Source organism: Bubalus bubalis, chromosome 10 (assembly GCF_019923935.1).
Source record: "Bubalus bubalis isolate 160015118507 breed Murrah chromosome 10, NDDB_SH_1, whole genome shotgun sequence".
Classification (NCBI taxonomy): domain Eukaryota; kingdom Metazoa; phylum Chordata; class Mammalia; order Artiodactyla; family Bovidae; genus Bubalus; species Bubalus bubalis.
Genome location: NC_059166.1, coordinates 84,471,972 through 84,489,125, shown reverse-complemented (window position 1 = coordinate 84,489,125; position 17,154 = coordinate 84,471,972). Strand labels below are relative to the sequence as shown.

At 40.8% G+C, this 17,154-nt stretch overlaps 1 protein-coding gene across 1 annotated transcript in view; it reads right to left on the bottom strand.

Annotated features, from left to right (window-relative positions):
• ELOVL4 (ELOVL fatty acid elongase 4) overlaps positions 1-1,837 on the bottom strand; it is a 39,534-nt gene extending 37,697 nt beyond the window's left edge. Inside the window, exon 1 of the mRNA XM_006053418.4 lies at positions 1,457-1,837. Coding sequence (XP_006053480.1) covers positions 1,457-1,556 — 100 coding nt within the window. The 5' untranslated portion in view covers positions 1,557-1,837. The remainder of the gene's footprint in view (positions 1-1,456) is intronic.
• Positions 1,838-17,154: the final 15,317 nt, after the last annotated feature.

Here is a 17,154-nt window from a genome sequence, read left to right as displayed (position 1 = left end):
TGTTTAAATAACCAAAATCACAGAGATGAAGGAAATGATACATCTCTCCCAGTTTTTGTAGGTACCACAAAAACCTCAATGGACACTACATAGAAGGGAGACTTTAAAAATCAATGACTCCATTAAAAACTGCTTTTTAACCATTTTCAAGTGCAACAGCTAATTAAATCGCTTATTTCTCACTGTCAAACTTAACATCTTCTCAAAAAGAACTCTGCTGAAGTTAAAACCGAGGCAATGCCAAAAAATCATTTTGTATCCCACAGAAATAATTTCAGAATACGTTTTTTTCCACAACATATATCCATGTATTCATGCTGCAACCACTGCCTCTAACAACAAACACCAAACTATACAACAGACACCAAACTATAGGAATATATTTCCATTTTTAGGGAAGGGAGGCACGACGGTAACATGTCATGTAAACCTCTTCCACTGTTGGCATGAAGGGCAGTACTGCAAAAGGACTGGCAAATGATAAAACATAAGATCCCTCCTAAAATCCTGTTGGCCTCGTTTATTATTTTAAAATTTTGTAAACGCTTTAAACCCAAAAGTAACTGAAGCAAATAAAGAAAAAAAAAATGGTAAAGTATAACAACTGCCTCCCCTTAGGCAGGAAAGCCGCCTAGCTCAGTTAACTAAGGATCCCTGTTAAACTGCGAGGGCGAAAGAGAAAAGTTGGTCAATTTAAGAAAATGATACCCATGCAGGCTTCTGGGACCACCTCTAGGTGCTGCTGTAGAGACCCCCCCATCCTACAGATTCCCCATTTCTCTCCCGGTTGTTTTAGCTTCCCCCCCTCCCCCTGACCGCACTGCACTGCGCAAAGCCTTCGCAGACAATCACTTGGAACCTCCGTGCGGATGAAAAAGCCTCCGAAACTAACCCCCTCCCAGGTTCAAGGAGCCGAACAATGGCTTCCGACTTTTCCTTCCAAACGATGTTGCGGACGGACGAGCCAGACAAGAAAATTACGGGCAGGTGTGTCAAGGCAACCAGGAGCCCAAAAGGACAGCGACCCCCTACCCCCACCCCGGGCCCTGCTCCCCTCCCCCGAGCCCCATCACGGAATGTTCCTAAAGGTTACAGCAGACCCCGGAGCCGGAGAGAACGGTCAGAGCCCGGCAGGTGCGCGGCCACAGGGTGGGGCGGGCCTGCGCCAGGCTCCAGCTGCGATCGAAGCGCCTGCATCCGAGAAACCTGGCGAGACCCGCTGGAAGGAGCTCAAGAGGGAAACCGTGCGGGCGCCGGGGGAGGGGAGCGCCTTAACGTTCGGATCCGATTTAACCAGTGCCCGCCCGCCCGCCCGCCGGCCGGTCCTCGGACCCGCAGCACCCCAACAGCCGCCGGGCGGGGGTCGGAGGGCAGTCGGGGCCGAGGCTGAGGCCCCCCTCGGGGGAGGATGGCGAGAATGGAGAGGACGGCGAGGATGGCGAGGCGGCGGCTTTACCTGTGATGGACAAGGTCCAGCGGTAGAACTCCACGGTGTCGTTGAGCGCCGTGGACACCGCGTTCAGGACGCTGCCCGGCTCCGAGTCCAGGAGCCCCATCCCGGCCGAGAGCGGGCGCCGGCGGCGACGCGAAGAGAAAGCGGAGACCCCGCGGGAGGGCTGGCCTCGGCGGCGGCGGCCGGGGGACCCCCTTCCCCCGCGAGTCCCCCCGTCTAACGGCGGCGGCGGCGCCGCAGCTGCGTCCTCGCCTCCTCCTCGGGGCCCCGCGGCGGCGGGGACGCGGCGGCGAGGAGCCGGGCGGAGGGCAAGGGACCGTCGAGGCTCCCGGGAGGAGAAGGAGGGAAGGAGAAGCAGGCGGAGGAGGTGCCGCCGCGCGCGCCGGGCGCTGCACCAGTCTGCCGCCGCGCGCCGCCGCCGCCGCTCCAGTCTCCTCGGCCGGCATCACGTGGCCGCGCGGGGCGGAGGGGCCAGCGCGCCCCTCCTCCCTCCCGCGCGCTCGCGCGCGCCCGGGGACCCGGCGCAGGGATGCTGCGGCGGGGGCGGCGGCCGCGCAGGCGCCTCGGGTCCCTGCTGTGGCCGCGGCGTCCGGGGAGACCCGCACGGGGGCTTCCCCGCGCCCTCTCCTCCCGGGTCACCGCATCCCCAGCCCCTTTCCCGCCTCCCTCTCCCTCTAGGCCGCTGCGGAGAAGTCTTCCGCCTGCCCACAGGTGACCTCGCATCCGCCCGGGATGCATCTTAGAAAACAGGACAGGGGAAGGATGGGAGTCGTGTGGACAAGGCTGATGAGCGACATTCTTTGGTCCTTACTTGTCAATCATTTCGATGTCCCTTGGGTTTTTGTTTTTGATTTTTGGTTGGTTTGTTTGTTTCACCTCCACCTGCACTGATGTCACCACGATAAGGAAGATGCTGAAGTTATCCTTCTAAATAAGTAAAAGGATATTTGTCTTCTGAGCTACGGTGATGGAGAATGGACTTTGGGGAGCTAATCATTAACAAGTTTACAAATAATTTGAATAAATGCTTGCGTTTATTGTTAGGTAGAGTCTTTTAATATTCAGGGAGTAATCAAAGCAGTGTAATTGTTCAATGAGATTATAATAATTAAACGAGGTCCTTAGGAGAAGAAAGAGGGCCTAGAGAGGCCTTTCAGTTAGAGAAGTCTGCTCAGACCTGAAGGAGTTGTGGTGAATCTGAAAGGATGATCACTCAGGAGACAAAAGGCAATCTAGGCAAAAGAGGGAAGAGTTGTTTGTTTATTTATTGTTTAGATAAGAAGAAGATAGGAGGCCACAAGATAATCTTAGCCCTGAAAAATGAACCTCTAAAAAGTACCAAAACTACACTACACTCAGTTCATAATTAGCTTCTGACATCAAACAAGACCTTTGAGAATAGTCCAATAACCTTTTCACCTACTTGATATTTAAGCATGTCACCCACTTTATGTGTAACCTTTTCACCAATTGTTGATTTAGGATGCTCCAGTTAAAGGCCACTGATTGATCAATAAATACAGGCCTTTGAGTGCAGTGTTAATTTCTTGTGCTCTTTGACAGTATTACAATAATCTGAATACTATCTTTTGTCATAGTTATTTGTTTTCCAATTGACCTGTTATATGATCTTTGATTTTATTTTATATTGGAAGCATCCTGGAAGATAAGAATTATTTTGGGTTCCTTTTCAAAGACCCAACCCAGTGCTATAAATAAGTATTTATGATTATGTCAAAATGATAATATATTTTTTCAGAACATAAAAAACTGTAAGTGGCAGACATTCTAAGGAGAGAAGAGAAAACCAAAAGTAACTGATTTATTGTATCACACAAGCAACCAGAGTCTTCATTATATGCTCTTTTTTTTTTTTGGAAATTAACCGAACAAAATGCAATTTATCAAAAAACCAGATTGAAGGTTTTTGTATTGAAATTATGGTTTCTCAAGTCTCAACCTAAATTTATGTGCATCTGTCTGATTCTAGAAGCTATACACTATGTATAAAACATCCTGTCAAGTTTGGAGAGTGGATTGTTGTTTTAGTTGCTAAGTCCCGTCTGACTCTTGTGTGACCCCATGGACTGTAGCCTGCCAGGCTCCTCTGTCCATGGGATTTCCCAGGCAAGAATACTGGAGTGGATAAGAGTGAATAATGATCAACAATTTACTCTTCTATTTTGATGGTCTGGCAAGGTTCAGATTAGTTTGAATTTCATCTAGAAAATTGACTACTGTTTCTGCATTGTGAGATCCTGAATACTTTCTATGGAGAGCAGATCCCTCTCCTCTTTTCCTTTCACATTTGCAAAATCTCAGCGTCTCTGCTTGTTTAATACAGTATCAAATTCTTAAAACCATTTCAGATGGTATTTCCCCAGCCTCTTTTTTATAGTGAGGCCAACTTAAGTGCCTCTATTCACTAGGGGGCGCCTGTCACATATACGAAAATCCTAGACAAGTGATGACAGATACGTCAGGCAGGGCACTTGCACCACCTCCATGACCTACCTGGAAGAGTAGTATGTTTGCATTTATGGGCTGTCCAAACGTACATCAAGAACCAGAGCCCTAGAACTTACCTGCCCTGACCTATCACCCAGCATGGAGACTGACAGGCCAGTCCTCAATTCACAAGGTGTGTACAAACACCACTGGCTGACCAAACCCAAAGTCTACCTACCCTATTTGTGCAACAGAAGACTTGCATGTCCACTCAGCTAGAGTGGCAGCCATCTAACCAAGATCTTGGTGGCATTATGTCAGAACAAAATCAAATACAAGCATCCATGGTTGGTATCTGCAAAATTCTGAGAACAGAGTTCTTTCTTGGGGAGTGAATATAAATACAACACAGTTACCTACAAAAACTAAAGGAGAGGATATGATTATAAAAAGAGCACTTTACATAAAATAGCAAAATGTATTTTAAATGTCTTCCAGCCCATACAGAGTTAAGAACATAAATCAAGCTATCCACTTTTTTCCCCTAGTGTTTCTGTATTTCCATGTTGTCCATATTGTCAGCAACCTATGCTTTCAAAGAAAGCAGAACCTAAAAATCTGTTGAGTCAGGAGTGAAAGGAAGTCTGATAAAGAGCAGTAGAGAGACCCTGAATCTTACAGAAGTAAATGTTGCCAAGTGGATCATACTCACAGAAAATGAAGAAAATCGATGGCTATACAATAGTAATTGCTATCTATTAGTTCTAGTTTTCTGTTAATTCCACTGGCCATTCCACCCCCTACTCCACAAAGGTAAAAAACTGTGTGGTATCCATTACACCATGAAAGAAAGTGAAAGTGAAAGTTGCTCAGTTGTGTCCGACTCTTTGTGACCTCATGGGCTATTCAGTCCATGAAATTCTCCAGGCCAGAATACTGGAATGGGTAGCCTTTCCCTTCTCCAGGGGATCTTCCCAACCCAGGAATAGAACTCAGGTCTCCCATACTGTAGGCAAATTCTTTACCAGCTGCTGCTGCTAAGTCACTTCAGTTGTGTCCGACTCTGTGCGACCCCATAGACGGCTGAGCCACGTATATTCTTAGCTAGTTTGGAATTACAATCTTTGCCTTAAGGCATCTTTCATTAAAAATTTTTTAGGATGTTTACCTTTTTGTTACCTTGTATATAATTATTTTTATTATATGAAGTGGATATTGATTCTCCTGATAATTCTTGTGCATTGAAAAAATTACACATAAAACAGTGAAGTGAAAATCCCTCACAATCTCATCTCTCTTCTTTTTCCAGATTTTTACACATCTATTGGAGAAGAAAATGGCAACCCACTGCAGTATTCTTGCCTAGAGAATCCCATGGACAGAGGAGCCTGGTGGGCTGCTGTCCATAGGGTCGCACAGAGTCGGACACGACTAAAGTGACTTAGCATGCATGCATTACATGTCTATATAAGTTCTTTTCTCTTTACAAAAATGTTTATTTATTTTAATGCTATTCTATAATCTGCTTTCTAAAAATAGAAATCTTTTTCTTAACAACAGATTAGGAGCACTGTTCAATGTAAAAATACTGACTACATAATATTCTATTATATGGATATACCACAATTTATTTAGTCTCTGCAATTTAGATTGTTTCCAACTTGAGCTATTATAGCAATTTAACTATTAGTACACCAGTATGTGTGTACACAATTTTGTGAACTTGTCTAACTATATTCTTAGCATAAATTTCTACAAGGGAAATTTCTAGGTCAAGGAGCTTTAATTTAAAATTTTGGGTATCTGATGACTGATTAATCTCCAGAAGTATATCAGTTCATAATTCCACCAAAATTATAAAAGTGTGCTCATTTCTTTACACCCCATTATTCTTGCTGAATTTAATTATGTTTATAATCATTACCAGATAGGCTGATAATGATATTTACTGTTGCTTAACAGTTAATCATGTTTATTGGCATTTAAGCTTTCTTTTGAGAACTGTCTACTTGTATTCATTGCACACTTTCTATTAGTTACATCTATTTTCTTACTGATTTATAAGAGATTTTATGTAATAAAGTTATTGCTCTGTGTGTGTGTGCTAAGTTGCTTCAGTCATGTCCTCCTCTTTATGAACCCATGGACTATAGCCCTAACAGTTTGCTATATATGTTGCAAATGTATTTTCCCAGTTTATTTATATTTCACTGGATTTATTATAATAATTTTTTTCTGTTTGTCTTTTTTATCTTTTCTTTTTTTTGGTGGCCAGACCACTCAGCATGTGGGATCTTAGTTCCATTTAAAATACAATGCTCAAAAAAATAAGTACCAAAAAAAGAATCTTTGAAGAAAGAGTCAAATGAAATGAGAGAGTCATAAATGCAAAGGCCTTGGTTAGCTCTGATTTCTCCTCAATCTAGAATCGCATGTTTCTACTGTTTATTTATTTATTTGGCTGCACCAGGTCTTGGTTGCAGCATGCAGGATCTTTTTGTTGATCATGGGGAATCTTTTAGTTGCAGCATGCAAGATCTAGTTTCCCAACCAGGGATCAAACCCACATGCCCTGCAGTAGAAGCTTGGAGTCTTTAACAACTGGACCACCAGGGAAGTCCCTATAATAATTTTTAACTGTGCATATTGGAGGCTGGGCATAAAGTATACGTTAGGCTCACTCAAGGCTGTATATTGTCACCCTGTTTATTTAACTTATATGCAGAGTACATCATGAGAAACGCTGGGCTGGAAGAAGCACATGTTGGAATCAAAATTTCCAGGAGAAATATCAATAACCTCAGATATGCAGATGACACCACCCTTATGGCAGAAAGTAAAAAACTAAAGAGCTTTCTTTCATTTTGATGAAAATGAAAGAGGAAAGTGAAAAAGTTGGCTTAAAGCTCAACATTCAGAAAACTAAGATCATGGCATCCAGTCCCATCACTTCATGGCAAATAGATGGGGAAACAGTGGAAACAGTGGCTGACTTTATTTTTGGGGGCTCCAAAATCACTGCAGATGGTGATTGCAGCCATGAAATTTTTAAAAGACGCTTACTCCTTGGAAGGAAAGTTGTGACCAACATAGACAGCATATTATAAAGCAGAGACATTACTTTGCCAACAAAGGTCCATCTAGTCAAGGCTATGGTTTTTCCAGTAGTCATGTATGGATGTGAGAGTTGGACTGTGAAGAAAGCTGAGTGCCAAATAATTGATGCCTTTGAACTGTGGTGTTGGAGAAGACTCTTGGAAGTCCCTTGGACTGCAAGAAGATCTAACCAGTCCATCCTAAAGGAGATCAGTCCTGGATGTTCATTGGAAGGAATGATGTTGAAGCTGAAACTCCAATACTTTGGCTACCTGATTCGAAGAACTGACTCATTTGAAAAGACCTGATGCTGGGAAAGATTGAGGGCAGCAGGAGAAGGGGACAACAGAGGATGAGATGGTTGGATGGCATCACCGATTCAATGGACATGAGTTTGGGTTGACTCTGGGAGTTGGTGATGGACAGGGAGGCCTGGCATGCTGCAGTTCCTGGGCTTGCAAAAAGTTGGACACAACTGAGCGACTGAACTGAACTGAACTGAGGCTCGCTCATCACCACCTCCACCAGAATTATGAATCAGAATGGTCTTTTTCAAACTGTGTAACTTCTGGAAATTCTAATCTACACTTCCAGGAGCAAACACTACTCCCTGCCCAAGAATCTCAGCTCCAAACATCTTGCACTGAATATTCATTATTTTGAGACCCCCAGTACGTACACCCAGTCTAGACTCTTTTATATCAGTGCTATTGGTCCTATCTCTCTTCACATAGCTATACTTCAAGGCCATATTGTGCATTCAGGGACATAGTGATGAGTGCCAAAGCACAGTATTGCTCCCAGTTCTTCTGGCTTGGTTATAATCCAGAAAGAGTCTATCACACTCAACTGAGTATTTCTAGGTTTACAGTTCTTTCATTTACTACATCCTATAATATCACCATCTTCACCAATGATATAGACCTTGACCATGAAATCTGATGATAAATGGAAAGTGTTAAGGAGAACACTTCTTCACCTTGCTCTTACCTTCCCATTACTGACAGTCAGTCTGGTTTCATCATAGCAGAAGACAAAAGAGACCCCTGAGAGAAAACCAATTCACGTGATAAAGAGACTGGCTGAATTTCAAGGACTTAGTATTGAAAATCTGACTTTTGATTCCAGGCCAGCATTTAGCTGACTGCAGAAGCCATCTTTCACCAGCCATCTTGATATTTATTCTGGGGATGCCTTCAGGAAAATGGCCATATGTGATTGAATTTAAAGAAAGTTGCTAGTGATGAGCTAAAGTGTTTGGGGCCCAGCAGCTGTTCAGTAGGACATTTGCAGGAGAAGAACAACTGCACAGAAGTGAATGACCTTCCTTAGACCTTGGAGAAACAGCCGTGACCCTGAAGAATCCATGGACAAAATTAAAAGGCAAAGCTGAAGGAAAGTCTTGGCTTCTCTACTGTCATTTATATCTGCTCCCCCTTTCTCATTCTTTTTCACTAGCTCCTCCTCTTCTTTCTCATCTTTGAATATCAGAATTCTTATATTACACCTCCTGCCTTTTGATCCATTCTCATGGCATTGGTTGCCATCTTTGTATAACTCCCAAATGTGTATTTCCAGTGTACAGCCTTCTTTCAAGTTCATAAATCTCACAGCTCGTGTGGTACTTTGTCTTTGATGGGCCTCAGGCGTCTGAATCTGAGATGTTAGAACATATTTCCCCCACGTCTGTTCTTGCTTCATCTTCTTTCATTACTACACATGCCCCAAGCCATCACCGACACTTTACCCTCCCTTACCATCCATATCGAATCCATGACCAAGCCCGATCACTGCTACTGCAAAACGTATCTTGACTCCTTCCACTTCGCTCAGCTCCGCTGCATACACTTTAACCTAAGCTTCCATCACCTCCTCCTCACCTTAATCACTTCATCCACCCCTTATCTGCTCTCTCTGCATGCATTTCTTTCCTCCTTCTCATACAGCAGTTTAAATACTCTTTTAAAATTGCCCATCAGATCATGGAAAATGATGTATCTGATAAGGAGTCAATAACCAAAATATACAAAGAATTCAATATCAAAGAAAAAAGCTGATTAAAAAGTGCTGAGATTTGACAGAAAACAAAATTCTGTTAAGCAATTATCTCTTAATTAAAAAATAAATAAATTTTTAAAATAATGTAATTGAAAGAAAAATAAAATTCAGAAGTCAATAAAAAAATAAAAGTGAGCAGAGGATCTGAATAGACGTTTTTTCTGAAGACGACATACAGGTGGCTGACAGGCACATGAAAAGATGCTCAACATCTCTATCATCAGAAAAATGCAAATTAAAACCACAATGAGATAGCACCTGGCACCTGTGACAATTGTTATCAAAAAGACAAGAAATGCAAGGGCTGGCAAGGATGTGGAGAAAAGGGAACCTCTGCACACTGTTGGTGGGAATGTAAGTTAATTCAGTCACTATGGAAAACATATGAAGGGTCCTCAAAAAATTAAAGATAGAACTGCCATGTGACCCAGCAATCCCATTTCCAGGTATTTTTCCAAAGAAAATAAAAACACTAGTTTTATTGCAGCATTATTTACAATAGCCAAGATGTTGAAGCAATCTAAGTACACAGCAATCAGTTCAGTTCAATTCAGTCGCTCAGTCATGTCTGACTCTTTGTGACCCCATAGACTGCAGCACGTCAGGCTTCCCTGTCCATCACCAACTCCCACAGCTTGCTCAAACTCATGTCCATAGAGTCAGTGATGCCATCCAACTGTCTCATCCTCTGTCGTCCCCTTTTCCTCCTGCCTTCAATCTTTCCCAGCATCAGGGTCTTGTCCAGTGAGTCAGTTCTTCGCATCAGGTGGCCAAAGTATTGGAGTTTCAGCTTCAGCATCAGTCCTTCCAATGAATATTCAGGACTGATTTCCTTTAGGATTGACTGGTTGGATCTCCTCACAGTCCAAGGGACTCTCAAGAGTCTTCTCCAACACCTCCATTCAAAAGCATCATTCTTCGGCTCTCAGCTTTCTTTATAATCCAACTGTAACATCCATACATGACTAGATGGACCTTTATTGGCAAAGTAATGTCTCTGCTTTTGAATATGCTGTCTAGGTTGGTCATAGCTTTTCTTCCAAGGAGCAAGCGTCTTTTAATTTCATGGCTGCAGTCACCATCTGCAGTGATTTTGGAGCCCAAGAAAATAAAGTCTGTCACACCCATCAATAGATGACTGGATAAAGAAGATGTGTATAGCTAGACAGATGATATAGCTATAGATATAGATGGGCTTCCCAGGTGGTGCTAGTGGTAAAGAGCCTGCCTACAATGCAGGAGACCTGGGTTCAGTCCCTGGGTTGGGAAGATCCTCTGGAAGAGGGCATAGGAATCTGCTCCAGTATTCTTCCCTGGGGAATCCCATGGACAGGGTAGTCTGGTAACTGCAATCCATAGGATCACAGAGTCAGACACAAGTGAAGTGACTTAGCATATATGCACACACGGATAGAGATATATCCACACACACAGTAGATTTATTATTCAGCTATAAAAAAAGAATGAAATCTTTATATTTGTGACCACATGGATGGACCTAGAGGGTATTATGCTAAGAAAAATAAATCAAATTTAGAAAGACAAGTTCTGTATGATTTCACATATATGTGGAATCTAAAAGCAAAACAAATGAAAAAATGTAATAGAACAGTCATACCTACAGAAAACAAATGTGGTTGCCAGAGGGGAAGGGCATAGGGGATGAGTGAAATAGGTGAGGGAGATAAACTTCCAGTTACCAAAAAAAAAAAAAAAAAAGAGTGACAGGGATTAAATGTAAAGATGGGGAAATACAATCAATAATATTGCAACAACTTTGTTGGGTGATATGGTAATGACATCATGGTCATAATTTTCTAATGTATAGATATACTGAGTCACCTATGTTATGCACCTGGAAATAACATAGTCTTGTAGGTCAATTCGGAAAAGGCAATGGCAACCCACTCCAGTATTCTTGCCTGGAAAATCCCATGGATGGAGGAGCCTGGTGGGCTACAATCCATGGGGTCGCAAAGAGTCGGACACAACTGAACGACTTCATTTTCACTTTTCCCTTTCATGCATTGGAGAAGGAACTGGCAACCCACTCCAGTGTTCTTGCCTGGAGAATCCCAAGGACAGAGGAGCTTGGTGGGCTGCCGTCTATGGGGTTGCACAGAGTCGGACGCTACTGACATGACTTAGCAGCAGCAGCAGTAGGTCAATTATACTTCAATTAAAAAAAAGAGAGAGACCTACACTAGCTAACACAATACTGAAAAAGAACAAAATTGGAGAACTTACACTGCTTGATTTCAGGAGTCGCTGTAAAGCTACAGTAATCAAGACAGTGCAACACTGAGAAAAGGATGTATACACAGAACAATAGAAGAAGTACCCCAGAAAGAGACACACAGATATACTCAACTGATCTTTGACAAAAGTACAAAGGCAATTCAATGGAAAAGGAATAGTCTTTTCAACAAGTTGTTCTGGAAAAAATTGTGTCCATATACAAAATAAAACAAAAACCATACATCTTTCACCAGAATTAACTCAAACTGGATCACAAATCTAAGTGTAAAATGTAAAATAATAAAACTTCTAGATGAAAACATAGGATATAATCTAGGTGACCTTGGTTTTGATGATGAGTTTTTAGATACAACACCAAAGTCACAATTCATGAAAAAAAAATTAAGAGGCTGCCCTGTCAGTTCAGTGGTTAAGACTCTACACTTCCTCTGCACGGAGCATGGACTCAATCCTTGGTCAGGGAACTAAGACCGCACATGCCACATGGCACAGCCAAAAACAAACAAACTGATAAGTCATTAAAATTAAAAACTTCTGCTCTGTTAGAGACTGTTTAGAAAATGAAAAAACAAGCCACAGACTTGGAGAAAATACTTGCAAAACATTTTTCTGATAAAGGACTTGTATCCAAAATATAATAAGAATTCTTAGCATTCAACAAATTCTTAGTATTCAACGATAATAAAACAATTCAGTTTAAAATTAAGCAAAAGAATCAGACACTTCACCAAAGAAAATATACAGATGGTAAAGAAACATGTCGGAGGCTCAGTATCATGTGTCATTAGAGAACAGCAAATTAAAACAATGAGATACTACTAAATGCCTATTAGAATGACTAAATTAAAAAAAAAAAAAACAAGGAAAAGAAAACCTTGGTAACACCAGTCGCTGGTTAAGGTACACATTAGACGAAACTCTCATTCACTGGTAGCAGAAATGCAAAGTAGTACAGCCACTCTGGAAGGCAGTTTGGCAGTTTTTTACAATGCTAAACATAGTCTTACCATGCAATCTAGAAATTGTACTCATGAATATTTCCCCAACTAATCTGAAAATTTATGTCTACACAAAAAGCTGCACATAGATATGTATAGCAGCTTTTTCATAACCACCAAAAACTTAAAGCAACCAACCTGCTCTCCCATAGATCAATGGATACAGAAATTGTGGTACATTCATACAGTGGAATATTATTCAGCAAAACAAAGAAATAAGACATGAAAGACATGGATGAAACTTAAATGTATATTGCTAAGTGAAAGAAACTAGTGTGAAGAGGGCTACATAATGTACAATTCCAATTATTTGACATTTCTGAAAAGGCAAAACTATGGAGAAAGTAAAAAGATCTGTGGTTTCCAAAGGGCTCAGGGAGATAGGAAGAGGCTAAATATGTCTAGTACAAGAAATTGTGTGGGTAATATAGCTATTGTATATGATACTGTGATGGTAGATAAATAGCACTATGCATTTCTCACAATCCATAGAGCTTTAGAGCAAAGAGTGAGCCTTAATATATTATTCATTTAGAAGGTTGGGGAATAGCAGGATGGAATACAGGCTGTGACAAAAGAATGTAAGTGTATTACAGAATGTATGGAACAACCACATTGAAGAGGGTCAGGGTAAAATTTGCTGCCCTAGTATATTTGGAAGTGAGTAGAGTCTATAAGCAGAGAAGGCAATGGCAACCCACTCCAGTCCTCTTGCCTGGAAAATCCCATGGATGGAGGGACCTGGTGGGCTGCAGTCCATGGGCTCGCTAGGAGTCGGACACAACTGAGTGACTTCACTTTATTTTTTCACTTTCATGAATTGGAGAAGAAAATGGCAACCCACTCCAGTGTTCTTGCCTGGAGAATCCCAGGGACGGGGGAGCCTGGTGGGCTGCTGTCTATGGGGTCACACAGAGTCGGACACGACTGAAGCGACTTAGCAGCAGCAGCAGCAGCAGCAGCAGAGTCTATAAGACTAAAGGCAAAAGGAAATGCTTATAGGCAATGTACTCTAGTTGCTAAGGTTGTTTGCCACAGGAGTATAAGTCCACAGTTCTGATACTGCTATATGAGTCCACTGGAACTGAACAATTAATTAACTGGATGGAGAATAGCATGAGCCAGGTTTCTCATTGTTGAAGTAGAAGCTTATAAATAAGCAAGGAAAAGATTATTATAAATTAGCCATGGGGTAATAGAGTTGGAGAAATCCATATAAATCATGATTAGCTTAATTTATTGATAGAGATGTGTATACACACATGTATCTTTGCTCTGTCAGCTGCGAGGGCTTAGAGGCAGTGACAGCCTTCTGGGCAACAAGCACACTTAGTACCCAGATTTTGGTTCCTAACACTATTCTCCTATCAAAGTAAACAAAGATAAAATGACTGATTCTAGGACTTGGGTAGGAATGTATAAGATGATCCCCAAACATCCTTTAGTACCAGGAAGTCACGAAGTGCTCAAGAAAAGAAATGCAAATTGGTGTGAGTTTTGACAAAGGGACACAGGAAACAACTGGAAGAGCTCCCAGTGCCCAGAGCTGGAACACTTTGAGTGAAAAAATAGAGAAAGTAGTATTACCTTGTAACCCAAAGTGTAAAATAAGATCCATGAGTCCAAACAGATAGAAGTGATTGAACAAATAAATATAGGGGGAAGAAGAGAGAAATCCCTTGCAGAAGAATTCTAAAAAATTAGGTAGCTACTCCCCACTCGATGGTATGGGGTATAACACCCCACTCCCTAAGTAAGGGCTGCTTGTAGTAACTTCTTTCCAAAGAGTACAATGTGGAAAGGGAAGAAAAAAAGTAACTTTTTGGTAGATAAATCTGACAAATACTACCTAAGCTAGATGATCAAGGTCAACAGTGACAGTGATAAGAAAGATTGATAATATGTACCCTTGCTTTGATGTGATAAAAATAACACTTTACCTCTGTGGTCTTATTCCCCCAAGCCCATAACCCCAGTCTAATCATGTGAAAAACATTAGGTGAATTCCAATTGAGGAGTATTCTACAAAAATATAGCTTGAAAAAGTGAAGTCGCTCAGTCATGTCCGACTCTTTGTGACCCATGGACTGTAGACTACCAGGCTCCTCCATCCATGGAGTTTTCCAGGCAAGAATACTAGAGTGGGTTGCCATTTCCTTCTCCAGGAGATCTTCCCAACCCAGGGATTGAACCCAGGTCTCCCACATTGTAGGCAGATGCTTTACCATCTGAGCCACCAGGGAAGTCAAAATATCTTAGTTCTCCACAAAACTAAGTTCATCAAAAGCAAGGAAAGTTTGAGAAACTGTAATAGACAAGAGACGTTTAAGGAGACCTGAAAACTAAAAGTAACATAGTATTTTGGATGGGATCCTGGAAAGGAAAAAGAAACACTGAGAAAGTTTGAATAAAGTACTGACTCAATATTGGCTTAGCAACTGTGACAAATATGCAATATGAAAATGAGATGTTAATAATAAGGGAAACTCTGTGGGGTGTATATGGGAACACTGTACTTTGCAATTTTCATTTATATTCAATCTATTCTGAAGAATAAGATTATTTTAAAATCATCAATAAATAAAATGTGAAAAATAATTATAGCCTTTTGAAATCATTTCGATTATGTGGTTTATCTCAAAAGAAATAACTACCAAATGTATCTTATGGTACAATCAGTTGAATTTGGTACCTAAGCATACGTACGTTGTGAGATTTAAATGAAATCAGACATGTAAAACAGTATGACTACTCAAAGAATATTGGTTGCTCTTGATATTGTAGAAGCTGATTACTCAGGTGTAATCCACAAAGAATCAACAGTGCAGCAGAAAGACAAGTAAAACAAGTATAATAAAGAGTAGTAAGTGTTGACTAATGACTCTTCCTTTACTAACTGTGTAACCTTGGAAGATGAGTTAATCTCACTGCCTCAGTCTCTGGCCGCCCCAGTAAATGTAGTAATAAAAATGATATTAATCTCAACGACACCATTGATGACAAATTGCTACAGAAGTATGCTGAGGGGCAATAGAAACAACAGGATCTCCTAACCTAGACTGTGGATATCACTGGTTTTTCTAGAAAAGATAAAAGCTAAGATATATGTCATGAATACATGTTAAACTAATTTATATACAAACATTCAGTGAGTTTCTACTACATATATTAAGCTCTACCTATTTTTTTGAGACTCAAATCAAGAGTAATTTCCCCATCACATCTCTGCCTTCTATAACTTTTACTTTTCTTTTAAATGTTTGACATCAGTCAATTTTATATCTAGAATCAACAGGCATTCTTTAAAGAAAAAATGTCTTTGTAAATTGGACAGTGTTCTCCCTAGCCAGAGCATGTATAGAATAAAATTGCAAGGGTTTAGCAGTGAATAGGGCCTAAACAATCATAAAATTATCCCTAGTTTTAAACTCAAACTAGAAAGTGAAAGAAACATTATTTTCTCATGCTCTACTGAGATCATTTTTACCAAGAAACTAAACCATCTGTAAGTCATAAGGTCTATTGGGCGGAGCTAATTTAATTGATCTGCAATGTCACAAATTTTAATTATCAAAAATGAATCAGATTCAGCAACATTTCTAATATTACCTATCTATTTTGGTCCAGAATAATACAAAAGATTTCCAAATAAAGGATGATATATGAATTAGTATGGGGCACAAAATCCTCAAAACTGTGAAATAACCAGTTTCTTGGTAAATTTCTGGTAGTATGAATTTATTTATTCCTTTTTGGTCTAGAATAAGAACAAGACCAAAGGAAAACAACATAGTCTGATCATATTTTGTTAGATTCCTAACTAGGACATTGCTCATTTTACTGATAGAATTTTTCTTTGGCACTTGCTTTGTATGCAACAGATCACAGATTTTAGGAGCAACTAGGGGACTTCTCTGGTGGCTCAGTGGTCAAGAAACCCTATCCACCTACCAATGCAGGAGACATGGATTTGATTTCTGGTCTGGGAAGATTGCTCATGCCACAGAGCAACTTAGCTAAGGCACCACAACTACTGAGCCTGTGCTCTAGAGCCCGGAGTCTGCAACAGGGAAGCCACCGAAATAAGAAGCCCGAGCACCACAACTAGCCAGAAGCCCCCACTTGCTGCCCCTAGAGAAAAGCCCGCAGCAATGAAGACCCAGCACAGCCAATAAATACATAAGTCAATAATTTAAAAAAAAAAAAAAAAAAGAGCAACTAGGAAGATAGATAGTATGTTATAATGGAAAGCATCCTGGTCCCGGAATCAGGAGGCCTCAGTTCTGTTTTTATCTCTGGCCCTAAGATGTGTGGGTATGGACAAGGCCCAAGGCCTGGACAAGAGTCTCCTTAAGGCTCTTCTTATCTGATAAATGATGATAATACATTCCTTATCTTCTTCAAATAGTTGTTGTGTGGGTCGAATGAGATAAAGATCATTAGAGTTAAATTATGACATTTTACCACTGAAATTGTTATCAATGAATATACTTTAAAGAGAATAAATTCATCAACAGATATTGAAAAATGTTTTAAAAAGCTATTGTGATATACCTCTCTTCATTAACAATTGAATTAAGTAACCACAGAAAATGTTCTAAATTTTACTTTGTAGGTACAAAAAAGAAATGACCATTGCAATAGCTAGTTAGTGATAGTTAACCATTGCTAACTATTTCTTCCTGTGGGGGAAAGATTATAGTTCTCTGAATACTCTATAGTATATTCTTATGTTGAGAAAACCACATCCAAAACCAAGACAATTAAAAAGAATTATATAGATTGACCACCACAAATGTAATTTTAGGTAGATTAGCAATGTTAATGGTTAGTACAGTTCCT